Source organism: Capra hircus, chromosome 1 (assembly GCF_001704415.2).
Source record: "Capra hircus breed San Clemente chromosome 1, ASM170441v1, whole genome shotgun sequence".
NCBI classification, from domain to species: domain Eukaryota; kingdom Metazoa; phylum Chordata; class Mammalia; order Artiodactyla; family Bovidae; genus Capra; species Capra hircus.
This window is the reverse complement of record NC_030808.1, coordinates 83,013,118-83,037,375: the sequence shown is the minus strand read 5'-3', so window position 1 is coordinate 83,037,375 and position 24,258 is coordinate 83,013,118. Positions and strand designations below refer to the sequence as shown.

At 39.8% G+C, this 24,258-nt stretch overlaps 1 protein-coding gene across 6 annotated transcripts in view; it reads left to right on the top strand.

The window, feature by feature from the left end:
• YEATS2 (YEATS domain containing 2) overlaps nt 1-24,258 on the top strand; it is a 106,964-nt gene that overhangs the window by 67,419 nt on the left and 15,287 nt on the right. For all 6 annotated transcript variants that reach the window (XR_001917993.1, XM_018047375.1, XM_018047382.1 and 3 more), the window contains 8 exons: nt 1,597-1,855; nt 5,354-5,515; nt 7,451-7,623; nt 8,373-8,531; nt 11,556-11,732; nt 15,597-15,783; nt 21,918-22,046; nt 22,548-22,646. Coding sequence is in view for 5 of the 6 variants with exons in the window: in XM_018047375.1 (XP_017902864.1) it covers nt 1,597-1,855; nt 5,354-5,515; nt 7,451-7,623; nt 8,373-8,531; nt 11,556-11,732; nt 15,597-15,783; nt 21,918-22,046; nt 22,548-22,646 (1,345 nt within the window). In the remaining variant the exon portion in view is untranslated. The remainder of the gene's footprint in view (nt 1-1,596; nt 1,856-5,353; nt 5,516-7,450; nt 7,624-8,372; nt 8,532-11,555; nt 11,733-15,596; nt 15,784-21,917; nt 22,047-22,547; nt 22,647-24,258) is intronic.

Below are 24,258 nucleotides of genomic sequence, written 5' to 3'. Positions count from 1 at the left end.
TCACCTCATGCCACCAAGTCACGTTTCTGGTCAGCAGGAAGAGGGAAGGGGAAGGGGTTTTAGGGAGAGCAGAACTGAAGAGTCGCACACACCACTTCTGTTCCTATCCCTTTAGCCAGAAAGGAGATGTCACACCTGGGTGTGAAGGAGCTGGAAAATAGCATTTTGTGTGGTCATGACCGTGCCTGGAAATCGGAGACTGTACTACTGTGAGAGAGAAGCAGAGAATAGATATTGGGGTTCAGCTGGGATATATTCCTAAAAGGAGAACTGCTTTAATAGGGTGAATTTTCAGTTTTAGTAGCTATCCCAGTACCCTCTGGAGTGGCTGGACAAATTTATCTTTCTACCAGCAGTGAACAAAAGTTCCTGTCTCCCCATATCCTCTAGCTAGTTCTTGGTATCATCAGGCTTTAAAACTTTCCCCTCCAGTCTGATGGTTGAAAAGTACTTTCTTCTTTATCTTTTTTGTTTTTAGAAGTTAGATCTTTTGCTGTTCTTATAACCTTATAGTCTTTTTATCTAGTTTCTGGTGAGTTCTTTATAAAATAAATAATTGGGGAGTGGGAAACACTGCCCCAGTTTTCCATTAATTAAGTTGTTCCTTCTAATTGAAAATCCTACTATTGACCTTGCTTTAAAAGAGCTCCAAAGTATTTTCTTACTTGAAAGAGTTTATAGTCTTTTCAGGACAATGTATTTCTAATTTTCATTGTTTGGTGCTGGAACCTTTTTTAAAAAAATTGAATTAAATGTTTTTCTAGCTTACATTTTTTCTTTTTTAACTGAATGTCTACCTTTAAGGAAAGAAAAGATTAGAGGGTATAGAAAAAGATAACTTTTCTTAAAAATCAGTTGGAAGAGGTGTCACATGTTATACCATATAATGAATGACACTAATTGTTAGATGTTCTAATGATGAAGAAATAATTGCTTCAGACAGAGAAAGCACAGAAGGAATTAATGAAGAGGTGATATTTAAAAGTATATAGTGGAATTTATAGTTTATATATGAGAATGTTTATTGCAGTTTTCGTAATGTTAAGTTACCTAAATAGTGACACAGCAGTGAAACATTTACTTAGATTATGATATATCTATTCTAATACATTATTTTTTGGTCACCTAAAAATGTTTTTGAAAAACAATAGCATTAGAAATCCCTGTAACATTATGTTAAATTTAAAAATTATAAAACTATATATATCCTAATCTTTGTTTTCAAAATGTACATTAAAAAGAATCAGAAGTAAATAATTAGGAGATTATTTCAAGGTGAGTAGAGTTTTATTTTTTCATTTCTGTTTGTCCTAAGTATTTTTTTAACATATACTACTTTTTATAATTAAAGTAAGTTATAGATAGTAGCTGGGGTTAGGACAAAAGCTGTAATACTTTATTATAATAACATCCAGATTGTGAGAAATACTACTGTTCACATCATAGATACCATTCCTAGACAACTGAATTTGACAGTATATGTGTTGTGTCTAGGAGTTTCCTTTGTTCTTTGCTGAAACAGAGTGACTGTACTGTTTTAAAACCTTGAAGGACTATGAGAAGAAGCACTGCTGGATTTTTCTCTGTTTTGAACAGGTTGTTGGGGTGCCAGTTGGGTCTACTCTGCCTTCAACAGTGAAGCAGGCAGTGGCAATCAGTGGTGGTCAGATCCTTGTAGCCAAGGCTAGCTCATCTGTCGCCAAAGCAGTTGGTCCAAAGCAAGTTGTGACCCAAGGAGTTGCCAAGGCAATTGTGAGTGGAGGTGGAGGAACCATTGTCGCTCAGCCGGTGCAGACCTTAACCAAGGCTCAGGTCACTGCTGCTGGCCCTCAGAAGAGTGGATCCCAGGGTTCAGGTACTGATACTAATTGAGATCCCTTTCTGCAACAGCCCCTTCCAAAATCCTCTGTGCTAGTGATTTAATTTGCTATTTGGTTCTCTCTAGGATAACTTAGTAGGTTGAAGTTGTAAGGAGTTTTATAAAGACATGTTAATCTTTTTCATGTAACATTTTACATAGAGATCTACTAATGCTTCTGCTTTAAGATGTGTGTGTGAGAGGGAGATAAAGAACAGTTGAAATAGAGTATATTTCTTGATACTGCTTTCAAGTCTGAAGAAGAATACTCATTTGTCCTCATTTCCGCTTTGGGTTCTATTTCAGATATAAGATCTTGGTATGTTCATTTACCAGCAGCATTTGGCGATACTTGACTAAGGCATTCTCTACTAAATAAAAGTTGAAACACTCTGAATGTTTTAGTCCTTGATGTGTTATTTCTGTGAGGGCAGGAAGAAATATACTTAAGGCATTTGATATGTACTAATTTTTGATGAGGCTAAAGAGTTGTTGCTGTGAGTTGGGAGGATAGAAGGGTAGTGAATGTCCAAAATGAAGATTTCAGAGGTGACGGATTGTTGCTGATGACAGAGTTCATTTGTGGCATTAAAAATTAGTGTTTGACCTATGGCTGATTCATGTTGATGTTTGGTAGAAGCCGGCACAAGACTATGAAGCAATTATCCTTCAATTAAACATAAATAAATTTAAAAAGAAAAATGAATGTTCGAGATGGCCCAGAGAAGTGATCTTTGGAAGATATAGCACCCGAGAAGGCAGAGAATTAAATAAGTCTTCTACAGTGCTGTCACTGAGAATGATTATCTTTAGCATAGAGCACAGTAGTTTTGAGTCAGGAGTCTGCCTTCAGCAAATGAGGGGAAGTAACTTGAGAGTTCAGGAAATGAGAGCAGAAAAGAGAAGGAGATATAGCTCAGTAGGAGCCTCAAAGGAGGCAGGGCTCTTTCTCCTCCCCTGGAGTGAGCGGTGATAATGGTTTAAAAGCCATACTGCAGAGCAGAAATGTTCCTCTCCTGCTGCTAAGTCACTTCAGTCGTTTCCGACTCTGTGCGACCCCATAAACGGCAGCCCACCAGGCTCCCCCGTCCCTGGGATTCTCCAGGCAAGAACACTGGAATGGGTTGCCATTTCCTTCTCCAATGCATGAAAGTGAAAAGTGAAAGTGAAGTTGCTCAGTCGTGCCTGACTCTTAGCGACCCCATGGACTACAGCCTACCAGGGTCCTCCATCCATGGGATTTTCCAGGCAAGAGTACTGGAGTGGGGTGACATTGCCTTCTCCCTCCTGGCCCTACACCTTGGATATTGAGGTAAAACAGAAAATAGCTAGGGGATTCCTGTGGATGTCTTATCTTCAGAGGACTGACAGTTTTAATTACCACAAAAAGAATAATGTTCAAGGAGACTAAGGTTCTAGAAGGTGTAAGGATCATAGCATGAATTCCTGGGGTTGGGGGCATAGTAAGAAAGTGAAGGAAGAAAGGATGAGGGGATGAGTTCAGATCAGGGACCTTGAGCCCCGTGGGGACAGGCTCTGGGTGTGCGTGGTAGAGAGGTTTGCGGTTCTGATGTTGCTAAGATTTGGTTTAAAAGCCACTGTTGCTATGCACAGTGATTTAAGATGAGATTAGTTCTGGTCATAACGGAGAGAGATGGCCTTCAGTTCAGTATCAGTTCCTGGTTATTTGGGGCAGCTTCCAGGGTTCTGCCTCCCAAAGCTTTGCACAGTGAAGTGGTAATGAGAATACTCTCGCAGGCAGGAGGAGGAGTGAGCGTCCTTGCCCTGAGGCTGCTCAGGTGGTTCTGTCGGGTTTGTTTGGTGGAGATTCTAATGCAAAGTAACTGCAGAAAGTTTTTATGTTCAGAGGTTTTACAGCCATGTGCACTGAGAAGGAAATTCTAAGTGGTAAGTGAAAGCTATTTGACATAGGTGAGACTTTTAAAAGATGACTTATAATTTCATAGTATATGTGTCAGTAGTTGACTATAGCGTTTTTTATTAGTTCTTAGGAAGTGAGGGAGACTAGAAGTCTTGTTTCAAATCAGTAAATTCATCGTTACTAGAAATTGACCATAAAGGGGCTTTAAACAAATGCGAAGGAAATGTTATTTCACATTTGAAATGTGATTATTTCATTAATTGTCTAAACCATAGTGCTTTTGAGAGTTGAGTCACTATTAATATTTATAGTGGGTGCTGTATGCTAAGTTGCTTGAGTTGTGTCCAACTCTTTGTGACCCTATGGACCATAGCCTGCCAGGCTCCTTTGTCCATGGGCTTCTCCAGGCAAGAATACTGGAGTTGGTTGCCAGGCCTTCCTTCAGGGGATCTTCTGACCCAGGGATTGAACCCAAATCTCTTATATCTCCTGCATTGGCAGATGGGTTCTTTACCACTAGTGCCACCTTGGAATCCCAAATTATAGTTGGGACATGGGTATAAATTGTAACTGCTTTGGGCAAACCAGGATATATGGTCACTCTATTTATACACAGATATAAACTTCTTTATAGTTTATAGCAGATTCTTCTAGTATGTAAATTTTTTAATTAGCAAGATAATTAAGAATATCAGCCTTTAAAGCATTGTGTATCTAGGAAGCAAACTGTAGAGTTTTGTTTTGTTTTGTTTTAATTGAAGGACAATTGCTTTACAGTATTGGTTTGGTTTCTGCCGTATAGCAACATGAATTAGCCATTCAGTGTATATGTGTTCCTCCCTCTTGAACCTCCCTCTCACCTCCCACCCTTTCCCACCCCTCTAGGTTTTTACAGAGCCCGGTTTGAGTTCCCTCAGTCATACAGCAAATTTCCATTGGCTGTCTGTTCTACATATTGTAGTGTAGCTGCTTCCATGCTCTCTCTGCATGCTTGCTGCCCTCTCATTCCTCAGCCTCGCCCATGTCAACAAGTCTGTTCTCTATGTCTGCATCTCCGTTGCTGCCCTGCACATAGGTTCATCAGTACCATCCTTCAAGATTCCACATATATGTGTTAGTATATGATGTTTTTTCTCTTTCTGACTGACTTCTAGGTTCATCCACCTCATTAGAACTGACTCAAATGCATTCCTTTTTATGGCTGAGTAGTATTCTGTTGTATAAATGTACCACAGCTGCTTCATCCATTCATCTGTTGATGGACATCTAAAGTTGCTTCCATGTCCCAGCTTTGTAAATAGTACTGCAGTGAACATTGGGGTACACGTGCCTTTTTCAATTTTCGTTTCCTCAGGATACATGCCTAGAAGTGGTACTGCTCGGTCATATGGTAGATTTATTCCTAGTTTTTTAAGGAATCTCCAAACTGTCTTCCATAGTGGCTGTATCAGTTTACATTCCCACCATGTTTATTAACGTTTTTGAATAAGTATTTTATTTTAGAACTAGCATTCTCTAGCTTCCATTTCAGGACTAGCATTGCCTTTAGTTCCAACTTAACTTACTGTTTTTCCTCTTTCTTTTTTTCCCCTTTATTTCCTTCACCATTTTAGTGATGGCAACATTGCAGCTTCCAGCTACTAATTTGGCCAACTTGGCAAACTTGCCTCCTGGCACTAAACTCTACCTTACAACAAACAGTAAGAACCCTTCGGGCAAAGGAAAACTGCTGCTGATCCCTCAGGGAGCCATCCTGCGAGCTACCAACAATGCTAGTGAGTCCATCGTTAAATCATTTGGTTCTTGGGTCTTTGAGTATGTTCACCTCATCCACCAGAGGGGCAGTTCTTACCTGTTTCAGAAAGCAGTTTGTTAGCTTTGTGGTAACATGGTGGCATTTGCCCACATGGATTTAAACCATACAAATATTTTAACTAGCAATGGATTTTTAAAATAATCATAGTCTTGGGAGGTGACACTGTTTTCTTGGATTTATCTACTGAAGAGTCTGGGATCAGGAACAAATACACTGAAGAGGTGAGGATGTTGAAGCTGTTCTGGGGAGAAGGCTAAGCTGGAAGTAAGAGTTCTTTCTGTCGGGTATCTAAAAACTGGTAACACCTGAGAAGATTGCTGAACACCTGTTTTTATCTTGAAGTGGATGGGAATAGGATTGGAATCAAGTGTCTCTGCTTGCCATTATTTAGATATGCATCTTAAATTTACTAGTTTGGGAAATGGCAAGAGAAATACAGGCTCAACTTTAGTGTATAAGATGTAAAGCCCTAAAGAAATTAGATGGTTTATACTTATATAAATGGTTTATAAACTTTTGCTTTGACATATAGTAAAAAACAGTTTGGGTGGTGTTGAAAGGGTAAGAGGAATTACTTCTGTCTGAGTCAGAAGTATAATTGGTACAGCAGTTAGGTTCGTTAGAAATTAGCCACTTGCCAAAATGCAGTGTGTGATTGTAACCAGGCAAGGGCTTGTGTGCCCATGGTACAGAAAGGCAGTTTCTGACAGGAGGAGTTTGCAGCAGAGCAAGGGTTTATTGCAGGGCACCAACCAAGCAAGTGGGAAACAAGTCTCAGGTCCACTCCAGCTTGGTCTTTGAGTTTGGGGTTTTTAAAGGGGAAGAACAGAGAAGCCAGGGTTAATCATCATCTCGTAACATTTCTTAGTCATAGTTTTGGGAGTCAGCATGTCTCTGGTTTATGTTTCTCTGGCCAGGTGGTCCAAGGCTCAGGGGTCTGTTCGCTCATCTTGCCCTGGAGAAACTGAGTTTTTACTTCAGTGATGTTATTTGCAACAACAGTGTTAGTACATGAATGATTTTATTAACAATGGCAGTTTTAGTCTTCTGACTCTGGCTGATTAATGTTCAGTTAGCACAGGACTGAGGTCAAAGTGTACAAGAAGGGAAATAAAGTTTTGGATAGAGAGATTCATCATAAACTTGGCAGGGAAATTTGGTTTTGGGGGACTGAGTTTCAGAAGCTAGTCAACGATTTTGTTTACTGACTGTAATGAGTAATCTCCACTCTCTCACCCTGGTGTTTTTTCCTCATACCTAAGCAGTGATGTATCAAAAATTTAGCTATGTAAGAAGAAGACAATGCAAGTATTCCAAAAATTCATTCAGAGAGCTCCTTAGAGTTTAGTTTTTGTATGTCACCAAAAAGAAAGTAAAAAGGGGTACAAAGGCTTTAAAGTGGAATTTGAAAAGCAAAATAGACTGGAGTCATTATAAAGATGAGGAAAGTCTTCCAGAGCAGGGTGAGATGGAAAAGAGAGAGTACTGTAAAATTACACTAAATTCCAGCAGTTTCACTGAAATTGAATCAGATGCCAAAAAGTTTGGGAGCTCTTCTCTGAGCACATTAGGTGTTGATTAAAAACACTTGGTTAGAAAATGTATCCAACTCAATCTACCACAGCTAAGCCCACTTGCAAAGAGAAGTTCTTCATTTCAGTACTCAGAGCTGAACTAGTTGACCTCCATTCAGTCAGAAGTAAATATATTTCCATCTTCTGCACCCGGAAATTCTCACTCTTGTCACAGACGTCTGTATCACCAAAAAAGGAGGAAAGAAGGAAAGGGGAGGAATGCAGCCTTCGTGACAACATTGCTCTGGGCTCATCTGTTTTCTCTGTTACGGCTCCTTTTAGTATTCTTATGACTATGCTGTCATTCGTTGCATTTTCAGACCTCCAGTCTGGCTCAGCTGGCGGCAGCGGTGGCGGCAGCAGTAGTGGTGGGGGAGGCGGTGGCAGCAGTGGAGGAACAGGTGGAACCGGTGGAGCCCAGAACCCTGCTGGCCCTGGAGGGATATCCCAGCATCTGACGTACACATCCTACATCCTCAAGCAAACCCCTCAGGTATGGTCATCTGTCACTGGTACCTTCTAAATCACCTAGTTATTTATAATGACTGCCTTTAATTATAGTGGATTTACCTTTACAGCTCTGGAATCAGGGGGTCAGTACTATTAATAACATTTTAGCCATGTTACAAATTTGTGTTATTTGGGGCTTGCTATCTATGTTTTGAGAGAAAATCAAGTAGAGATTCAGAAGGACTTAAGTAACTTATCCAGGATCTCTCTGCTGAGCTAGTTGGTAGCGTTTGGGTTTAAACCCAGGTCTTCCTGAGAGATGTTTGCTATGCTGTTGCCTCTCATGGGTTTGGAATAGTATCAGTGTGTAGTTGAAAATTTTCTCTTAGACGGGAGTAACCAGATAGTACCAAGTTATGGTTTGGAATTAACATTGGATTCAAGGTTAGGGACAGCTTTCTACCATCTTGCTTTCCCTAATCCTTTCTTTCCCCTCTTTCTTGGCTCCTCTCCAAGTAAGGGAAAAGAATTTTGGTTCCAGGTGTTCTTAGTAATACAGCTGTGAGGACTAGATTGTAAAACTTGAGCTTCCAACAGCCTGCTGTGTAACTCAAGTGCAAAGTTTGAGAAACAGGGATAGCTGTTGGTAGTGACACTGAGATGAGAGCTATTCTGTTTGTTTTTGTGAGTAGCAGAAATGAAGGGAGCATTGTTGCTTATAATATGGGACCTTGTGATTTAAAGTCATTTGAACTTCACAAATTACTGATCAGGTCTTTGTTTGTAACTTAGGGCACATTTTTAGTTGGCCAGCCATCACCGCAAACATCTGGGAAACAGCTGACTACGGGGTCAGTGGTCCAAGGAACACTGGGAGTCAGCACATCCTCTGCACAAGGACAGCAGACGTTAAAAGTCATCTCTGGACAAAAAACCACTTTGTTTACCCAGGTAAATGCACATTCACACACATACCAAATATGTGGTAGTTAATGGCATTTATTTAAATATTACAGCTTGTTTCTTTCTACAGAGAAATTATAGTTACCTAAGAGAATAAGGGATAAAATAGTATAGAATAATAAGAATAAAATATGAAGATTTGGGGAAATATAAGTAGAATGAGAAGATGAGACCAGAGAGTTATTTAGATATGCAAACAGTAATATCTTGTATATTTGATAAAATTTGCCAAAGTTAAATAAGATGATCAGTTGTAAAATTCTCCTACTTGTGAGAGGAAGAAAAATAACCACATCATATTTTCTTAGAAGAAACAGATTTTCTTGACCCTTCGTTCTAAAAATTTCTCTGCAGGGACTTTGTATCAGAGATTCTAAATAGTATAGGTTATATCAGCCACACTATCCATATTGTAAGTAAATGCTATAGGAAGCTTGGTATATGTTTCTATAGCTGCTTTAGTATAGGCAGAAGAGTAATGACAGGGAATTTTGACTGGGCGAGGGGTATCATAATCATCTGTAGGAGAATCTACAGCTAAATTTCAAAAACTTACAGATGAAACAAAGTGTAGAAGGTATAGACAGTGTGACGCCATTTTTAACAAATAATGCACTTTTCATGTCTGTGTGTGGATCAGCAGTTCTCAAAGCACATCAGATTTTTGTCAAATGCTTTTTCTCTGTCTATTGAGAGGATCATGTGGTTTTTCTTTTTTTTTAATTTGTTAATAAAGTGAATCATCGATATTTCGAATGTTAAAACAACCATGCATTCCTAGAATAAAACCTACTTGGTTGTGATATTTTCAAATACTCTCTTACAGTATTGTTGAATTTGATTTGGTAACATTTTGTCTAGAATTTTCCCAGGGAATATTGGTCAGTAATTTTCATTGCAATTTCTGTCTGATTTTGGTATCAGCGTAGTGCTGACCTCATAAAATGAGTTGGAAACTTCTCCTTCCCTTTCACTTTTTAGAGAAGAATTTATATCAACTTGGTATTATTTCTTAACTATTCAGAATATACCAGTGAAACTGTAGTGGCCTGGAGCTTTTCTAATTGGGAAGGTGTTAATCTACAGTTCCAATTTATTTAACACATATGACTGTTCAGGTTATTTAGTCTTAAGGAGATTTGGTAGTTTATATCCTTAAATGAATTGGTTTATTACATCTGTGTGTGTGTTTGTGTGTTTATTAGTTGCTCAGCTGTGTGCGACTCTTTGTGACCCCATGGACTGTAGCCCGCCAGGCTTCTCTGTCCATGGGATTCTCCAGGCACAAATACTGGAGTGGGTTGCCATTCCCTTCTCCAGGGGATCTTCCCAACCCAGAGATTGAACCTGTGTCTCCTGCATTGCAGGGAGATACTTTATCGTCGGAGCCATTAGAGAAGCCCTTTATTACATCTAAGTAGTTGAATTTCTTGGAACAAACTAGTTCATGATTTTCCCTAATTATCCTTTTAATGTCTCTAGGCTATTTAGTGATGTGTCCCCCTTTTCATTCTGGACTTTGATAATTATATATCTTCTCTTTTTTCTTGATCAGTCTAGTTAGAAGGTTTATCAGTTTTGTTGATCTTTTCAGATTACCAGCATTTGGTTTCCTTGAGTGATGAATTCCCTTTGATCAGATGCTCTTTGCTATATTAAACAGATATCAGGCTCCAGAATTCTTTAAGCAGTTCTTTAAAATCTTAGCTAATTTCTTCTAATCTGCTCATGTTGCACCCAATGCAGTGACTTTCTTTTTTTGTTCTGCCACAGCTAAGACCTTTGCTGTTGCTTTTTATTAAGGTATAATTTGCATAGAATAATGCGTACATCACAGTGTACTGCTCAGTGAGTTGAATGGATGTCTGTGCTCTTTCAAGCCTATCCCAGTCACACGTTAGAGCATTTCCATCACTCTAAAACATAACCTTCATTTCTCATTCCACTTTTTTATATAACCATTTTTCTATTTCTGTTACCATTGAGTAGCTTTTGTCTGTTCATGAGCTTCATATCAATAAAATTATAGACTTTTTTAGCTTCTATTGTTGAATAGAATGTTTTTGACATTTATCCATGTGTGTATTGATTTTTGATTTTTTATTCTTGAGTAATGTTTTGTTGCTTGACTCTACTCTCCTGTTGATGGATGCTTGGGTTATTTCCAGGTTTTGACTTATGAATGATACTGTTATGAGCATTCTTATACAGATCATTTGTATAGTAGAATAGCTAGGTCATAGGGTAAGTATAAAAAACTGATGTGTAGTTTTATATCTATCATTATCAAAGTAGTTGTACCATTTGATTCTCCCATGAGTAATGTGGGAGAGTTCTAGTTACTGTACATCCTCACAACACAGAGTATCATCATTCTTTTAAATTGTAGCCATTTTTGTGAGTATGAAGTGATATCTCATTGTGGTTTTAATTTGCATGAGACCCCAATATAGATTAATGTCACGGCTACTTCTTCTGGATTCTAGTCATGACTCCATGCAATAATTTAACCAAGCTGCAAAACTGAAAATGCTTACTCATGCCTTTTATAGAAAAAGTTTGCTGAAACCTGACAAAACCTCTAAAACTGTAATTTGTTGAATGAGTCTCAAATGCTAAATGCTCTGCCTATACTAGCACCATTAAATTACCCATTTAAATCCAGCCCTTGATTAGATTTTCATGTCTAAACATTATGTGTTACATTTAGGAGCACTTTGGGCTCAGGTTTTTAATAACAAATGTCTCCTACTTTTGAAGGCACAGCTGCCAAACGGTGACTTGCAAATACATTCATTTACTTGGTCTACATCAGGGATAAAGGAACGTTTATATTAAAACGTCATAAACTTGAGAGCTTGTTGGAAAGTACACAAATAAATACTTCATATAGTTTTGATTAGCAAGGCCTTTTTGGGGATGTGTTATGGGGGGCCGGATATGTAGGTAAAGATTGAATTGTGCCTGTTAACCAGGGTAACGTTATTACTCCAACCTGTTTTGTCTCTGCAGGCAGCCCCGGGGGGACAGGCATCTCTAATGAAAATATCTGATAGCACCTTGAAGTCTGTACCAGCCACATCCCAGCTCTCAAAGCCTGGAACCACAATGCTGAGAGTTGCAGGAGGGGTTATCACAACTGCCACTTCCCCAGCTGTAGCCCTCTCAGCAAATGGGCCTGCACAACAGGTGAGAAGTAGCATGATAGTAGAAAATCATAATGAAGCATAAAATCAGTAAAGAAAAAAAAAACACAAAACATAAGCTAGTTATCAGGCACACTGACTAATTGTTCTTTTAAAAAAAATTCAAATATTCACATACCACAAAATTCACCATTTTAAAGCATACAGTTCAGTGGTTTTTATTCTCAAGGTTGTATAACCATCACTACTATCTAATTCTAGAACTTTTTGTTTTTATTACTCCAAAAAGAACCTTAGTACCCAGTAGTAGTCACTCCGATTTTCTGCCTCCTTCTCCCAAGTCTTAGGCAGCTTCTAATCTACTTGTGACCAGCTTCTTTTGCTTAGCATAATTTCAAGGTTCATAAATTTTATAACATGTGTTAGTACTTATTCCTTTTTGTAGCCAAATAATATTCAGTGTTATGGATATACCACATTTTGTTTCTCCATTCATCAGTTGATGGATATTTGGGCTATTTTCCCCTTTTGATTATAATGATTAATGATGCCATGAACACTTGTGTACAAGTTTTATGTTGCAGGCTGAGCCATGAGGGTAGCCCTTTTATATAATCCTGTGTTTTCATTTATCTTGTCTTTATACTTAGGAAGGAATTGCTAGATGATATAGTAACTACATTTAACATTTTGAAGAACTACTAAACTGGTTTCCCAAGCAGCTGCACTGTTGTAGAGTCCCACCAGCAATGTATGAGGGTTCAAAGTTTTTCCAGTCTTTGCTGATAATTGTTTCTGTCCATGCTTGTTGTTTTGTTTGGAGCTTTTGTTTGTTTTAGTGATTGTGTTGGGTGTGAAGTGGTATTTCACTGTGGTTTTGATTTCCATTTCCCTGATGGCTAGTGATATTGTGCATCTTTTCACATACTTACTGACCATTTGTATATTATCTTTGGAGAAATGTCTGTTCAGGTCCTTTGCCCATTATTTGGTTGGGTTATTTACTCTCTTTCTCTTATTGAGTTGTAGGAGATTTTTGTATATTCTAGATACAAGTCTTTTACCAGATTTGCAAAAATCTTCTCCTCTCTTATCTGTCTTTTCACTTTCTTGAATCACAAAACTAACTTTGATGAAGTCCTGTTTACCTATTTTCTTTTTAATAGAGTTTAAAAAAAATAATTTTTATTATTTATTTTTGGCTGTGCTGAGTCTTTGCTGAGCAGGCTTTTCTCTTGTGGAGAGCAGGGGGTTGCTCTAGTTTCGGCGCATGGGCTTCTCATCATTGTGGCCTCTCGTTACGGAGTGCGGGTTCTAGGGCACACGGGCTCAGTAGCTGTGGGTCCTGGGCTCTAGTGCATGGGCTCAGGAGTTGTGGCCATGCTCACAGGTTTAGTTGTTTTGTGGCATGTAGCGTCTTCCTGGATCAGGGATTGAACCCATGTCTCCTGCATTGACAGGCAGATCCTTTGCACTGGGTGTTGGTTGCTGCGGATGGGCTCTCCCTAGTTGTGGCAAGCAGGGGCTACTCTTTATTGCAGTGTGCAGGCTTCTCATTGCAGTGGTTTCACTCGTTGCAGAGCACAGGCTCTAGGTGCACAGGCTCACTAGTTGTGGTGTGTGACTCCAGAGCACCCAGGCTTCAGTAGGTGCAGCTTGCAGGCTTAGTAGTTGTGGGACATCGGCTCAGTTGCTTCGTGGCATGTAGAATCCTCCTGGACCAGGGATCAAACCCATGTTCCCTGCATTGGCAGGTGGATTCCTATCCACTGCACCACCAGGGAAGTCCCCTATCAGTTTTTCTTTCATTGCTTGTTTATGCTAGTAAAAAACCATTGCCTAATCCAAAGTCAGAAAATATAAGCCTTTGTTTTCTTCTAAGAGTTTTCTAGTTTGGGCCCTTGCATGTACCCCTTTGTCCATTTTGAATTAGTCTTTGTATACGGTATGAGATAGGGGGCCAAACTTTATTTTTCTGTTTGTAAATATCCAGTTGGCCAGCAACATTTGTTGAAAAGTCTGTTTCCCTTTTGAATTCTCTTGACACTCCAAGGTGCTCACTTCCCAGGCTTCACACTTCTTGCAACTACTGCTTCACCTCACATGCCTACTCATATCACTCTACTTTGCAGTTCCTTGAATATATGTTCTTTCTTACCCCTCTGACTTTCTGCATGCTCTCTCCTGCCAGGGAAGACCCTCTTATCTCCCCCTTTTCCTGTCTTTGAGATATCCCTAACGCTCCCAGTGCTCTCCCTCCCATCCCTAGGCTGAAGGAGTAACCTTCTCACTTGTCATTCTGCCTTGTACCCTTGCCTGCTGCAGCCTTCATCACTGTCTGGTAACCCTTTCCTTGAGGGCTTTTATCTCGGGACCCTGATATTTAACACTGCTTTGTGTAGATGTTTGTTGAATAATATGACAAACTTTAAAATATTTCAGTGAGTTTTTAATAAAGTCATACTATTCCATTTTCACATTCTGAGATTATGTCCGATTGCGGGTGATAAGTTGAAATACTATTTTATCAGTCAGTCAGTTCAGTCGCTCAGTTGTGTCTGACTCTTTATGACCCCATGGACTGCAGCACACCAGGCCTCCCTGTCCATCACAGACTCCCGGAGTTTACTCAGACTCATGTCCATTGAGTCGGTGATGCCATCCAACCATCTCATCCTCTGTTGTCCCCTTTTCCCGCCTTCAATCCTTCCCAGCACCAGGGACTTTTCCAATGAGTCAGTTCTTTGCATCAGGTGGCCAAAGTGTTGGAGTTTCAGCTTCAGCATCAGTCCTTCCAATGAATATTCAGAATTGATTTCCTTTAGGACTGACTGGTTTGATCTACTTGTAGTCCAAGGGACTCTCAAAAGTCTTCTCCATCACCACAGTTCAAAAGCCTCAATTCTTCAGCACTCAGCTTTCTTTATAGTTCAGCCCTCACATCCATACATGACTACTGGGAAAACCATAGCCTTGACTAGACGGACCTTATTTTATAAAGTGATAGAATAGGTGGTGAATTTTTTAATATGGTAATCCTATAATACGTCCTCATTTTGAAATTTTTAAAATGTCCTGGCCCATGAAGTCTGAAAACATCAGTTCAGTTTCAGTTCAGTCTCTCAGTCATGTCCAACTCTTTGCGACCCCATGAATCACAGCACACCAGGCCTCCCTGTCCATCACCAACTCCCGGAGTTCACTCAGACTCACGTCCATCGAGTCAGTGATGCCATCCAGCCATCTCATCCTCTGTTGTCCCCTTCACCTCCTGCTCCCAATCCCTCCCAGCATCAGAGTCTTTTCCAGTGAGTCAACTCTTCGCATGAGGTGGCCAAAGTACTAGAGTTTCAGCTTTAGCATCATTTCCTCCAAAGAAATCCCAGGGCTGATCTCCTTCAGAATGGACTAGTTGGATCTCCTTGCAATCCAAGGGACTCTCAAGAGTCCTCCAACACCACAGTTCAAAAGCATCAATTCTTAGGCGCTCAGCTTTCTTCACAGTCCAACTCTCACGTCCATACATGTCCAATGGAAAAACCATAGCCTTGACTAGATGGACCTTTGTTGGCAAAGTAACATCTCTGCTTTTGAATATGCTGTCTAGGTTGGTCATAACTTTTCTTCCAAGGAGCAAGCGTCTTTTAATTTCATGGCTGCAATCACCATCTGCAGTGATTTTGGAGCCCAAAAAAATAAAGTCTGCCACTGTTTCCCCATCTGTTTCCCATAAGTGATGGGGTAGGAACCACCAAACTAAAGAAGCAATTATTTTACACGGCATGACATTGAATAGGTAGTTAATAACAGCTACTAGCTAATGTTTTGGGTGTGCTACATGGCAGTCACTGTTGTAAGTAAGTTACACTACTTCTTAATTTTTATTATTTCTGGTTCTGTGGTTTAGCAGTCAGAAGGAACAACTCCTGGTTCATCGTCTACTGTGGGTTCTGTCATGAAAACTTCTGGACAGCAGCAAGTGTGTATGAGTCAGGCCGCCGTGGGATCCTGCAAGGCTCCTGCCCCCTCTGTCATCAGCGCCACGTCCCTGGTGTCCACACCAAACCCCATCTCTGGAAAAGCCACAGTATCAGGTCAGTTGTATCATCGTTTTATTTCCCTTTCCTTTCTTTGGTCTAGAATATTTCTGGAAGGTCTTCAGTTCAGTTCAGTTGCTCAGTCGTGTCCGACTCTTTGTGACCCCATGGATCACAGCACGCCAGGCCTCCCTGTCCATCACCAACTCCCGGAGTTCACTCAAAGTCATGTGCATCGAGTTGATGATGCCATCCATCCATCTCATTCTCTGTCGTCTCCTTCTCCTCCTGCCCCCAATCCCTCCCAGCATCAGGGTCTTTTCCAATGAGTCAGCTCTTCGCATGAGGTGGCCAAAGTATTGGACTTTCAGCTTCAGCATCAGTCCTTCCAATGAACACCCAGGACTGATCTCCTTTAGGATGGACTGGTTGGATCTCCTTGCAGTCCAGGGGACTCTTGCCAAAATTTTGTATAATAAATTATTAAAAACCATTAACTTGGAAGCATTTTTCATATAGCTGCTTTCTAGATGAAGTATTATTTAAAATATAGGTATAAATTTTCAAGTCTGAAATGTTTTTATGGATTGAGTAAGAATTTTTAAGTTATATAGTAAAAACTTCAGCCATCTGGAACTCTTCTGGGTATTTCTCATCAGTTTTTTTTTTTTCCTCATCAGTTTTGAAATGACCTCATCGCAAAACATCATACATTTCTTTTTGCTTTCATAAAGCACATAAAATGTAAAATTTTTAAATGTAAAGATGTAAATTTTGAGTCTAAGACATGATTTTTACCAGTAGTTACTGTATTAAGTTGTGTCAGAATGACATGCCTGAGGTTTGATGAAATGTATCCTATCTCCATGCCCATACTGAATGGCCCCAGAAAAGTGTGCCTTTTACTTCTTTGGGTAAACTAGAGCACAAATCCTGAAGCTGGATTGCCTAATGCTTACCTCATGAAGTTTAAATGCCTAGGGTACTGTGTTACATGTAGTAATCCTTATATAAATAATTGCTGCTATTGTTATTTTTAGTATCATCGTTGTTAGTCCACATTCCCTTATCTACAATTCTGAAATTCAAAAAGCTGTAAAAACCAAACGTTTGCTTACTGTTGTGCTTCTCCATAACTATTTTAGAGAAAAATCTGACCTTCTTTGACAGGCTATTTAAATGACTTAATACGGCCTCATGATGCGAAGGACTGCCGACTCACTGGAAAGACCCTGATGCTAGGAAAGACTGAGGGCAGAAAGGAGAAGAGGGCAACAGAGGATGAGATGGATAGCATCACCAACTCAATGGACATGAATTTGAGCAAACTCAGGGAGATAGTGGAGTACAGAGGGCCTTGGCATGCTACATACAGCCCATGGGGTTGCAGAGAGTCAGACATTACTTAGTGACTTAACAATAACATATATCATATATAGACACATATGTACCTACAGAGAAACATACATAAATACATACACATACATATAGTCAACTCATTGGAAAAGACCCTGATGCTGGGAAAGATTGAGGGTGGGAGGAGAAGGGGTCAACATGAGATTGTTGGATGGCATCACTGACTCAATAGACATGAGTTTGAGCAAACCTTGGATATAGTGAAGAACAGGGAAGCTTGGAATGCTGCAGTTCATGGTGTCTTAAAGTGTCAGACACGACTTAGCGAATAAACAACAACACATGCCCCAGTCCCTTTGAATAAAGATTGTGGATATTCTTCCCTTTTACTGCATATAGTTTGCTAAAATAAAAGCACAGGCTTGTGAGCTCCTCAGTCTAAATAAATCATCTTAACTACTCTTGGGTATTTTCAAAACTAACAAAAAAAAGATTGTGGAAATTCTCGTTTATTTTTCCCATGGTTTCTACCTCCCAATTAAAATTGACCAAATTTTTTTTATGTGGGTATTTTTATTTTTCCTTTTTTTTTTAAGGCTGAGGAATCGGCCTTAAATCCTTTCAGGGAGGCGGTGGCCAGGGGACAGTGGTCTTTTTTGCTTCAACCACTTTGTGCCTGATACAGTGCACAGAATTTGTCTTGCTGGGGCAGATGCCCTTGTGGCCTGATCCATTTCGTGTCCCCCTTATCCTCACATGGGAGTCTTCATGTGGCAGGTGTCCTAACGGCTTTTAAGTGCCTGACCTGTGCCTACACAATATTGGTGACCTAGTCCTCAGTTGTAAAGAAGACAAAAGAGAGACCCTTACCCGTTCGGGTGGCAGCTACTGGGGCGCAGTGAGCAGTGAGGCCTTTGGAACACACCAGAGGGTAACCCTGGCCAGAGTTCCTCAGTTGCTTCCACAGCACTTGCCTGTTGGCAGAGGGTCCCTGTGAGAAAGGAGAAGCGAGGAGGTGGGGGAAGAGACCCCAAGTTCCCTATATGAGCCACCAGAAATGTCGTGGTCCAAGCGCATGTTGGGAAAGAATTTCCAGAGATGAGACAGAATGAGAGGGAAATAAAGTTTATAAGTGGGGGAAGAGACCCCAGGTTCCTTATACGGTCCACCAAAAATGTCATGGTCTTAGCACATGTTGGAAAAGAATTTCCAGAGATGAGACAGAATGAGAGGGAAATAAAGTATTAGAGTGGGAGATGCTGTTAGAACAGTGGGCCAGCTCAAGGGAGAACCGACCATGTTGTTACTATAATTATCACTAGATTCCATTGTTGAGTTGCTTACTTGGGTCCAACTATTTGTGACCCCATGGACTGCAGCATGTCAGATTTCCCTGTCCTTGACTGTCTCCTGGATTTTGCTCAAACTCATGTTCACTGAACTGGTGATGTTATCCAACCATCTCATCCTCTGTTGTCTTCTCCTGCCTTCAGTCTTTCCCAGCATTAGGGTCTTTTCCAATGAGTCAGCAGCCCTTCACATCAGGTGGCCAAAGTGTTGGAGCTTCAGCATCATTTCTTCCAATGAATATTCAGGATTGATTTCCTTTAGGATTGACTGATTTGATCTCCTTGCAGTCCAAGGGCCTCTCAGGAGTCTTCTCCAGCACCACAGTTCAAGAGCATTAATTCTTTGGTATTGAGCCTTCTTTATGGTCCAACTCTCACATCCATACATGATTACTGGAAAAACCATACCTTTGATGATATGAACCTTTTTTGGCAAAGTGATGTCTCTACTTTTTAATACGCTGTCTAGATCTGTCATAGCTTTTCTTCCAAGGAGCAAGTGTTTTAATTTCGTGATTGCAGTCACCATCTGCAGTGATTTTGGAGCCCAAGAAAATAAGGTCTGTCACTATTTCCATTTTTTCCCCATCTATTTACAGTGAAGTGATGGGGCTGGATGCCATGATCTTAGCTTTTTGAATGTTGAGTTTTAAGCCAGCTTTCTCATTGTCCTCTTTCACCTTCAAGAGGCTCTTTAGTTCCTCTTCGCTTTCTGCCATTAGGATGGTGTCATCTGCATATCTGAGGTTATTGATAGTTCTCCCAGCAGTCTTGATTCCAGCTTGAACTTCATCCAGCCCAACATTTCACACGATGTACTTTGCATATAAATTTCGTTCATGACTCCAAATCAAGACCCTATGTTTCATTTGCTTTTTGGATGGTTAAGTACCAACATTAAGGCTAATTTATTTTCCCATGGTTTCTACCCCTCAGTTAAGATTGACCAATTTTTTTTTTAATGAGGATTGCTTGTTCTCTTCTAACTGAATGTTTAGAGGTAGTGTATTAGCACTGGAGTAGAAATTATAGAAGTGGAAGGAATTATTATTGTAAGAAATGAATGCCTTCTCTTTTTTTCTGATTTTTAACGTGCAGTAAATTAAGTCTCCTTGCTTTAAGTTCAGGTTTCCTGAGATACTGCTGATGAAGCTCTATATAATAGTTTTATAAGGGACTCATTATTTTCTACTATCCATTAATTTTGTATATGTGGATTTTTTTTAAATTAAGGTATAATCTTTATAATTTTTCAATTAATTTTTTTGTGTGCATTACAAATTATTTTGAACAAGTTTCCCATTGTGACTGGAACAGAGTAAGCAAGGGAAAGAGTACTGGGAGGTGAAGTCAGAGTGTTGGGGCCAAATCACATAGGGCCTTTGTGAATCATTGTAAAAACATTGATTTTTACTCCCAAGAGAAGCCATTGTAGGGGTCTTCCACTAAGGAGTAACATGAGCTGCCTGTATCTTTTAATAAGTCATTGGCTACGGCATTTAGATTAATCTATGGTGCACAGGGTGAAAGCAGGGGACAGACCAAGAAGTAGACACTAAACTAAGAAAGAAGCTTTGATGTATCAGGGACCTCTGGCAACATCAGACTGAAAGGAGTTCCAGAAGTAAACAGAAAAGTTTAGTAATTACATTATCATTGGATTTGTCAGTAGCAGTACTGGAAGCAGCTTTTCAAAATTCTAGAGGGGAATTCTTGTAGTCTACAGTTCTGCAGTTGGCCCAATCTTTACCAAGTATGAGGGTAGATATTTTCTGACAGGCAGCCTTTCAAATGTATTTTCTGTGATTCTGTCTCGGAGCATAATTAAAATATATGTTTCATCAGTGTTAAGAGATGTAGACCAGGAAAAAGGACAAAAATAGAAGGAAGGCAAAGGGAACTCCCAGGGTAGCTATGAAGTATGCTCCACAGCTGAGACCTCTGCCACAGGCCTAGAAACCAGCAGTCTAGATGGAGCAGATCAGAGCACCCTGGGAAGAATAGCTCTGACTTTAAAAGTGGAAGTGTAAATTATTTAAGAGGTTTGACCATATGGAGGAGAACTCTGTATTTAAGGGGAGGTTTGTAGTGTTTTTGAAGGACATGGGAAGACTTTGGTATGTTGTTGAAATAGAGAACTAAATAAGCAGATGAAAAGGAGGAAAATTTTTAACTCCAGAAAATGAAATGGAATCATAGTATCATGGTATTCTTTGAATCAATACAGGCCATTATTGGAGGAGAGGGAAGATAGGGTCTAAAGCTTATCTACCCTACTAGTAAGTCATTGTGTAGCATTAAAATGTTACATCAGATTGAATCAAGGCCTACAATATACACATTCTTTTAAAAGACCAAAAGGGTTAAAAGTGGATACTACCTGTGAACAAGATGAAGACAGGGAGGTGGAGCAAAGGATGGCTGTTTTTAATTATATGCCTTTTAGCCCTTTGTAACTTTTCAGCTGATAAGCATGTAGTATTAAAATAGAAATAAGAATTTTTAAAATATGAAGAAACCAGGTAATTGTACTCTTAGGCGGGGGTGGGGGGAGCACATCTCAGTAACTAATTACTGCTTGACGATCTAACATTCACTGATTCCAAAGAATGATTTTGTTTATTGAAGGCTTTGTTCTTAAAAGTATTTGAGATTATTCCTTTTCTTAATCCAACTGCATTCCAGTGCCTTAAAGTATCTTTAGCCTCTGTTGGTATTCTTAAGTTATTCTAACATGCATTTTTGTTGTTTCTTGTATACTCTTTTTGTTACACTTTTACTGGCCCTCTGAATGCCTAGAATAGTTTTGTGATGGAAATGGGAGTATGGAAATTGCTTTAAAGCAAAATAGGAGAGGATGAACCTTTCTAAAATAAGTGGAGACTATCTGGTTTGAAAAATAAAGGCTGCACAAAGATAGGAAACTGTAAGTTCTGGTGAGTACATAGATTGAAGCATTAGATACGTAGAGATGTTGTAAAGGAGATGTAAATAAATTAGGAACAGATTAAAATAGACTCCAAGTGCTTTGACTAATTTTGGAAACATACTCTAGGCAGACCCAGAGCCAGAGAAGGTTTTCAGGTAGGAAAATGATAATTTCCCAAATCAAAATACAAAATTTTATATCCAGTTTGTATGTATTACAGCTGTATGTAAAACAAATAAATAGTGGAGAAAACTATCTCAAAATGATGATACTGGTTGTCTGCAGTAGGACTCTGTGGCTTTTTCTATTATTTCCACTTTTTCAAAAATTTTTGTATTACTTATGATAGCAGGGTAAAAATAAATCATTATTGTTGCATCATTGTTTCATTGAGAAACCTGCTTCATCCATTGCCTCATGCTTCTGGCTCTTTCTTTATCGAAAGAGTAAATGTCCTAAGAACATCCTGCTGTGAGAAAATGTGAATGCTAAAGAGGGCAGGAACTGTAAGGAAGCATCTGATCTTCAGCTTGGCCTTATCTTCCAACTTATTTTAGGATTGTTAAAGATTCACTCCAGTCAATCCAATCCCCAGCAGGCTGTCCTGACGATCCCCAGCCAGCTCAAACCACTCAGTGTAAACACATCTGGAGGTGTGCAGACGATACTGATGCCTGTGAATAAAGGTGAGTCCTTCACCTATTGGGTGTGGTTGTCCCTGAGTCTGTCTGGTGGGAAGGTCTGTAGTCCGTCCTTTAGTGGCCATTCCTGCCTTGTACAGCCTGCCCTTGAGCTGTCGCCATACTCCCTGGCACCAGCTCTGGGACTGAAAGTAAAACCCAAGTGATCCATTGACTTCTAAATAACTGCTCATTTCTAAAGGTGAGCAGGGGAGTTTATCTTAAACATTTATGAGAGTACAGGTCAGTTGGGTTTTTACTTTATGAGGTTAGTGACCAAGCCTGCATTTCTATGGTTGACAATAACAGCTCAGTTACCCTGGTGCTAATAGTAAATAGCCCACCTTATAAATCTGTGTGTAAAGCAAGGACGTTACCATTTCTGTTACACTGAAATTGTTTTTGTGCTAGTCATCTACAGTAGAGCTGTCACCTTGGGAGATAGATTATTTTCATTAAAATAATTTCTGTATTTCTTGTATCCTCCCCTCCTCTTTTGCCTGTTAGTGGTTCAATCATTTTCTACCAGCAAATCACCTGCCATTCTGCCTGTAGCTGCCCCAACTCCAGTTGTCCCCAGCCCTGCTCCAGCAGCTGTTACAAAAGGTATGTCATTTCCCACAGTATGTTTGCCCAGAAGTTTTATGCAAGACTTTACTATCATAAGACTCCCTTGAATTTCAGCATCCATGAGTGAGTCGCTTCAAAAATACGTAGGATGTTTATATACAGACTTCATTGAGGGAAGTACAGAGATGTGTAAAGCATCATTTCTGCCCCCCAAGAATTTATAATCAGGTTGGAGAGAGTTGCAGTAGACAGTAAACAGTGATTGATAAATGCACAGTAGGTGATCTGAAAAATGAATGCTGAAATATTTCAGTCTAGGATGTGTGGTTCATAGAACATGAGGGGTTGTGGAAGTGGATAACACTTTGGTACAGAACATGAATTTTAACCAGAACTTTTAAGAGTGAAGCATTTTTTACTATGGAGAGGCATGCCAGATTAAGGAAACAGTAGAGATGAAGACTCAGAGGGCTTGTTTGGGCGAGTAGACCAATCAAGGGGACTCACCTGGGGTGTACAGTTATGTAAAGGAGCTATAAGTAGGGTCAGATGTTGGCAGCTGGAAGTGGGGACACTTATGACTATTGACTGGATGGAGAGAGTACAGTGTGTTAGAACAAAACATTTTGACATCTGTAACATCTACAATAATGATAACTACCTTGTGTAAGAGCCTAAAATAACCCGGCACCATGCTAGTTGCTTGGTGAGATATATATATACATATATATATATATAAAACGGGCTCGATAACGGACAGAAATGGTATGGACCTAACAGAAGCAGAAGATATTAAGAAGAGGTGGCAAGAATACACAGAAGAACTGTACAAAAAAGAACTTCACGACCCAGATAATCATAATGGTGTGATCACTCACCTAGAGCCAGACATCCTGGAATGTGAAGTCAAGTGGGCCTTAGAAAGCATCACTACAAACAAAGCTAGTGGAGGTGATGGAATTCCAGTTGAGCTATTTCAATTCCTGAAAGATGATGCTGTGAAAGTGCTGCACTCAATATACCAGCAAATTTGGAAAACTCAGCAGTGGCCACAGGACTGGAAAAGGTCAGTTTTCATTCCAGTCCCAAAGAAAGGCAATGCCAAAGAATGCGCAAACTACTGCACAATTGCACTCATCTCACATGCTAGTACAGTAATGCTCAAAATTCTCCAAGCCAAGCTTCAGCAATACGTGAACTGTGAACTTCCTGATGTTCAAGCTGGTTTTAGAAAAGGCAGAGGAACCAGAGATCAAATTGCTGGATCATGGAAAAAGCAAGAGAGTTCCAGAAAAACATCTATTTCTGCTTTATTGACTATGCCAAAGCCTTTGACTGTGTGGATCACAATAAACTGTGGAAAATTCTGAAAGCGATGGGAATACCAGACCACCTGACCCACCTCTTGAGAAACCTGTATGCAGGTCAGGAAGCAACAGTTAGAACTGGACATGGAACAACAGACTGGTTCCAAATAGGAAAAGGAGTGCGTCAAGGTTGTATATTGTCACCCTGCTTATTCAACTTATATGCAGAGTACATCATGAGAAACGCTGGACTGGAAGAAACACAAGCTGGAATCAAGACTGCCGGGAGAAATATCAATAACCTCAGATATGCAGATGACACCACCCTTATGGCAGAAAGT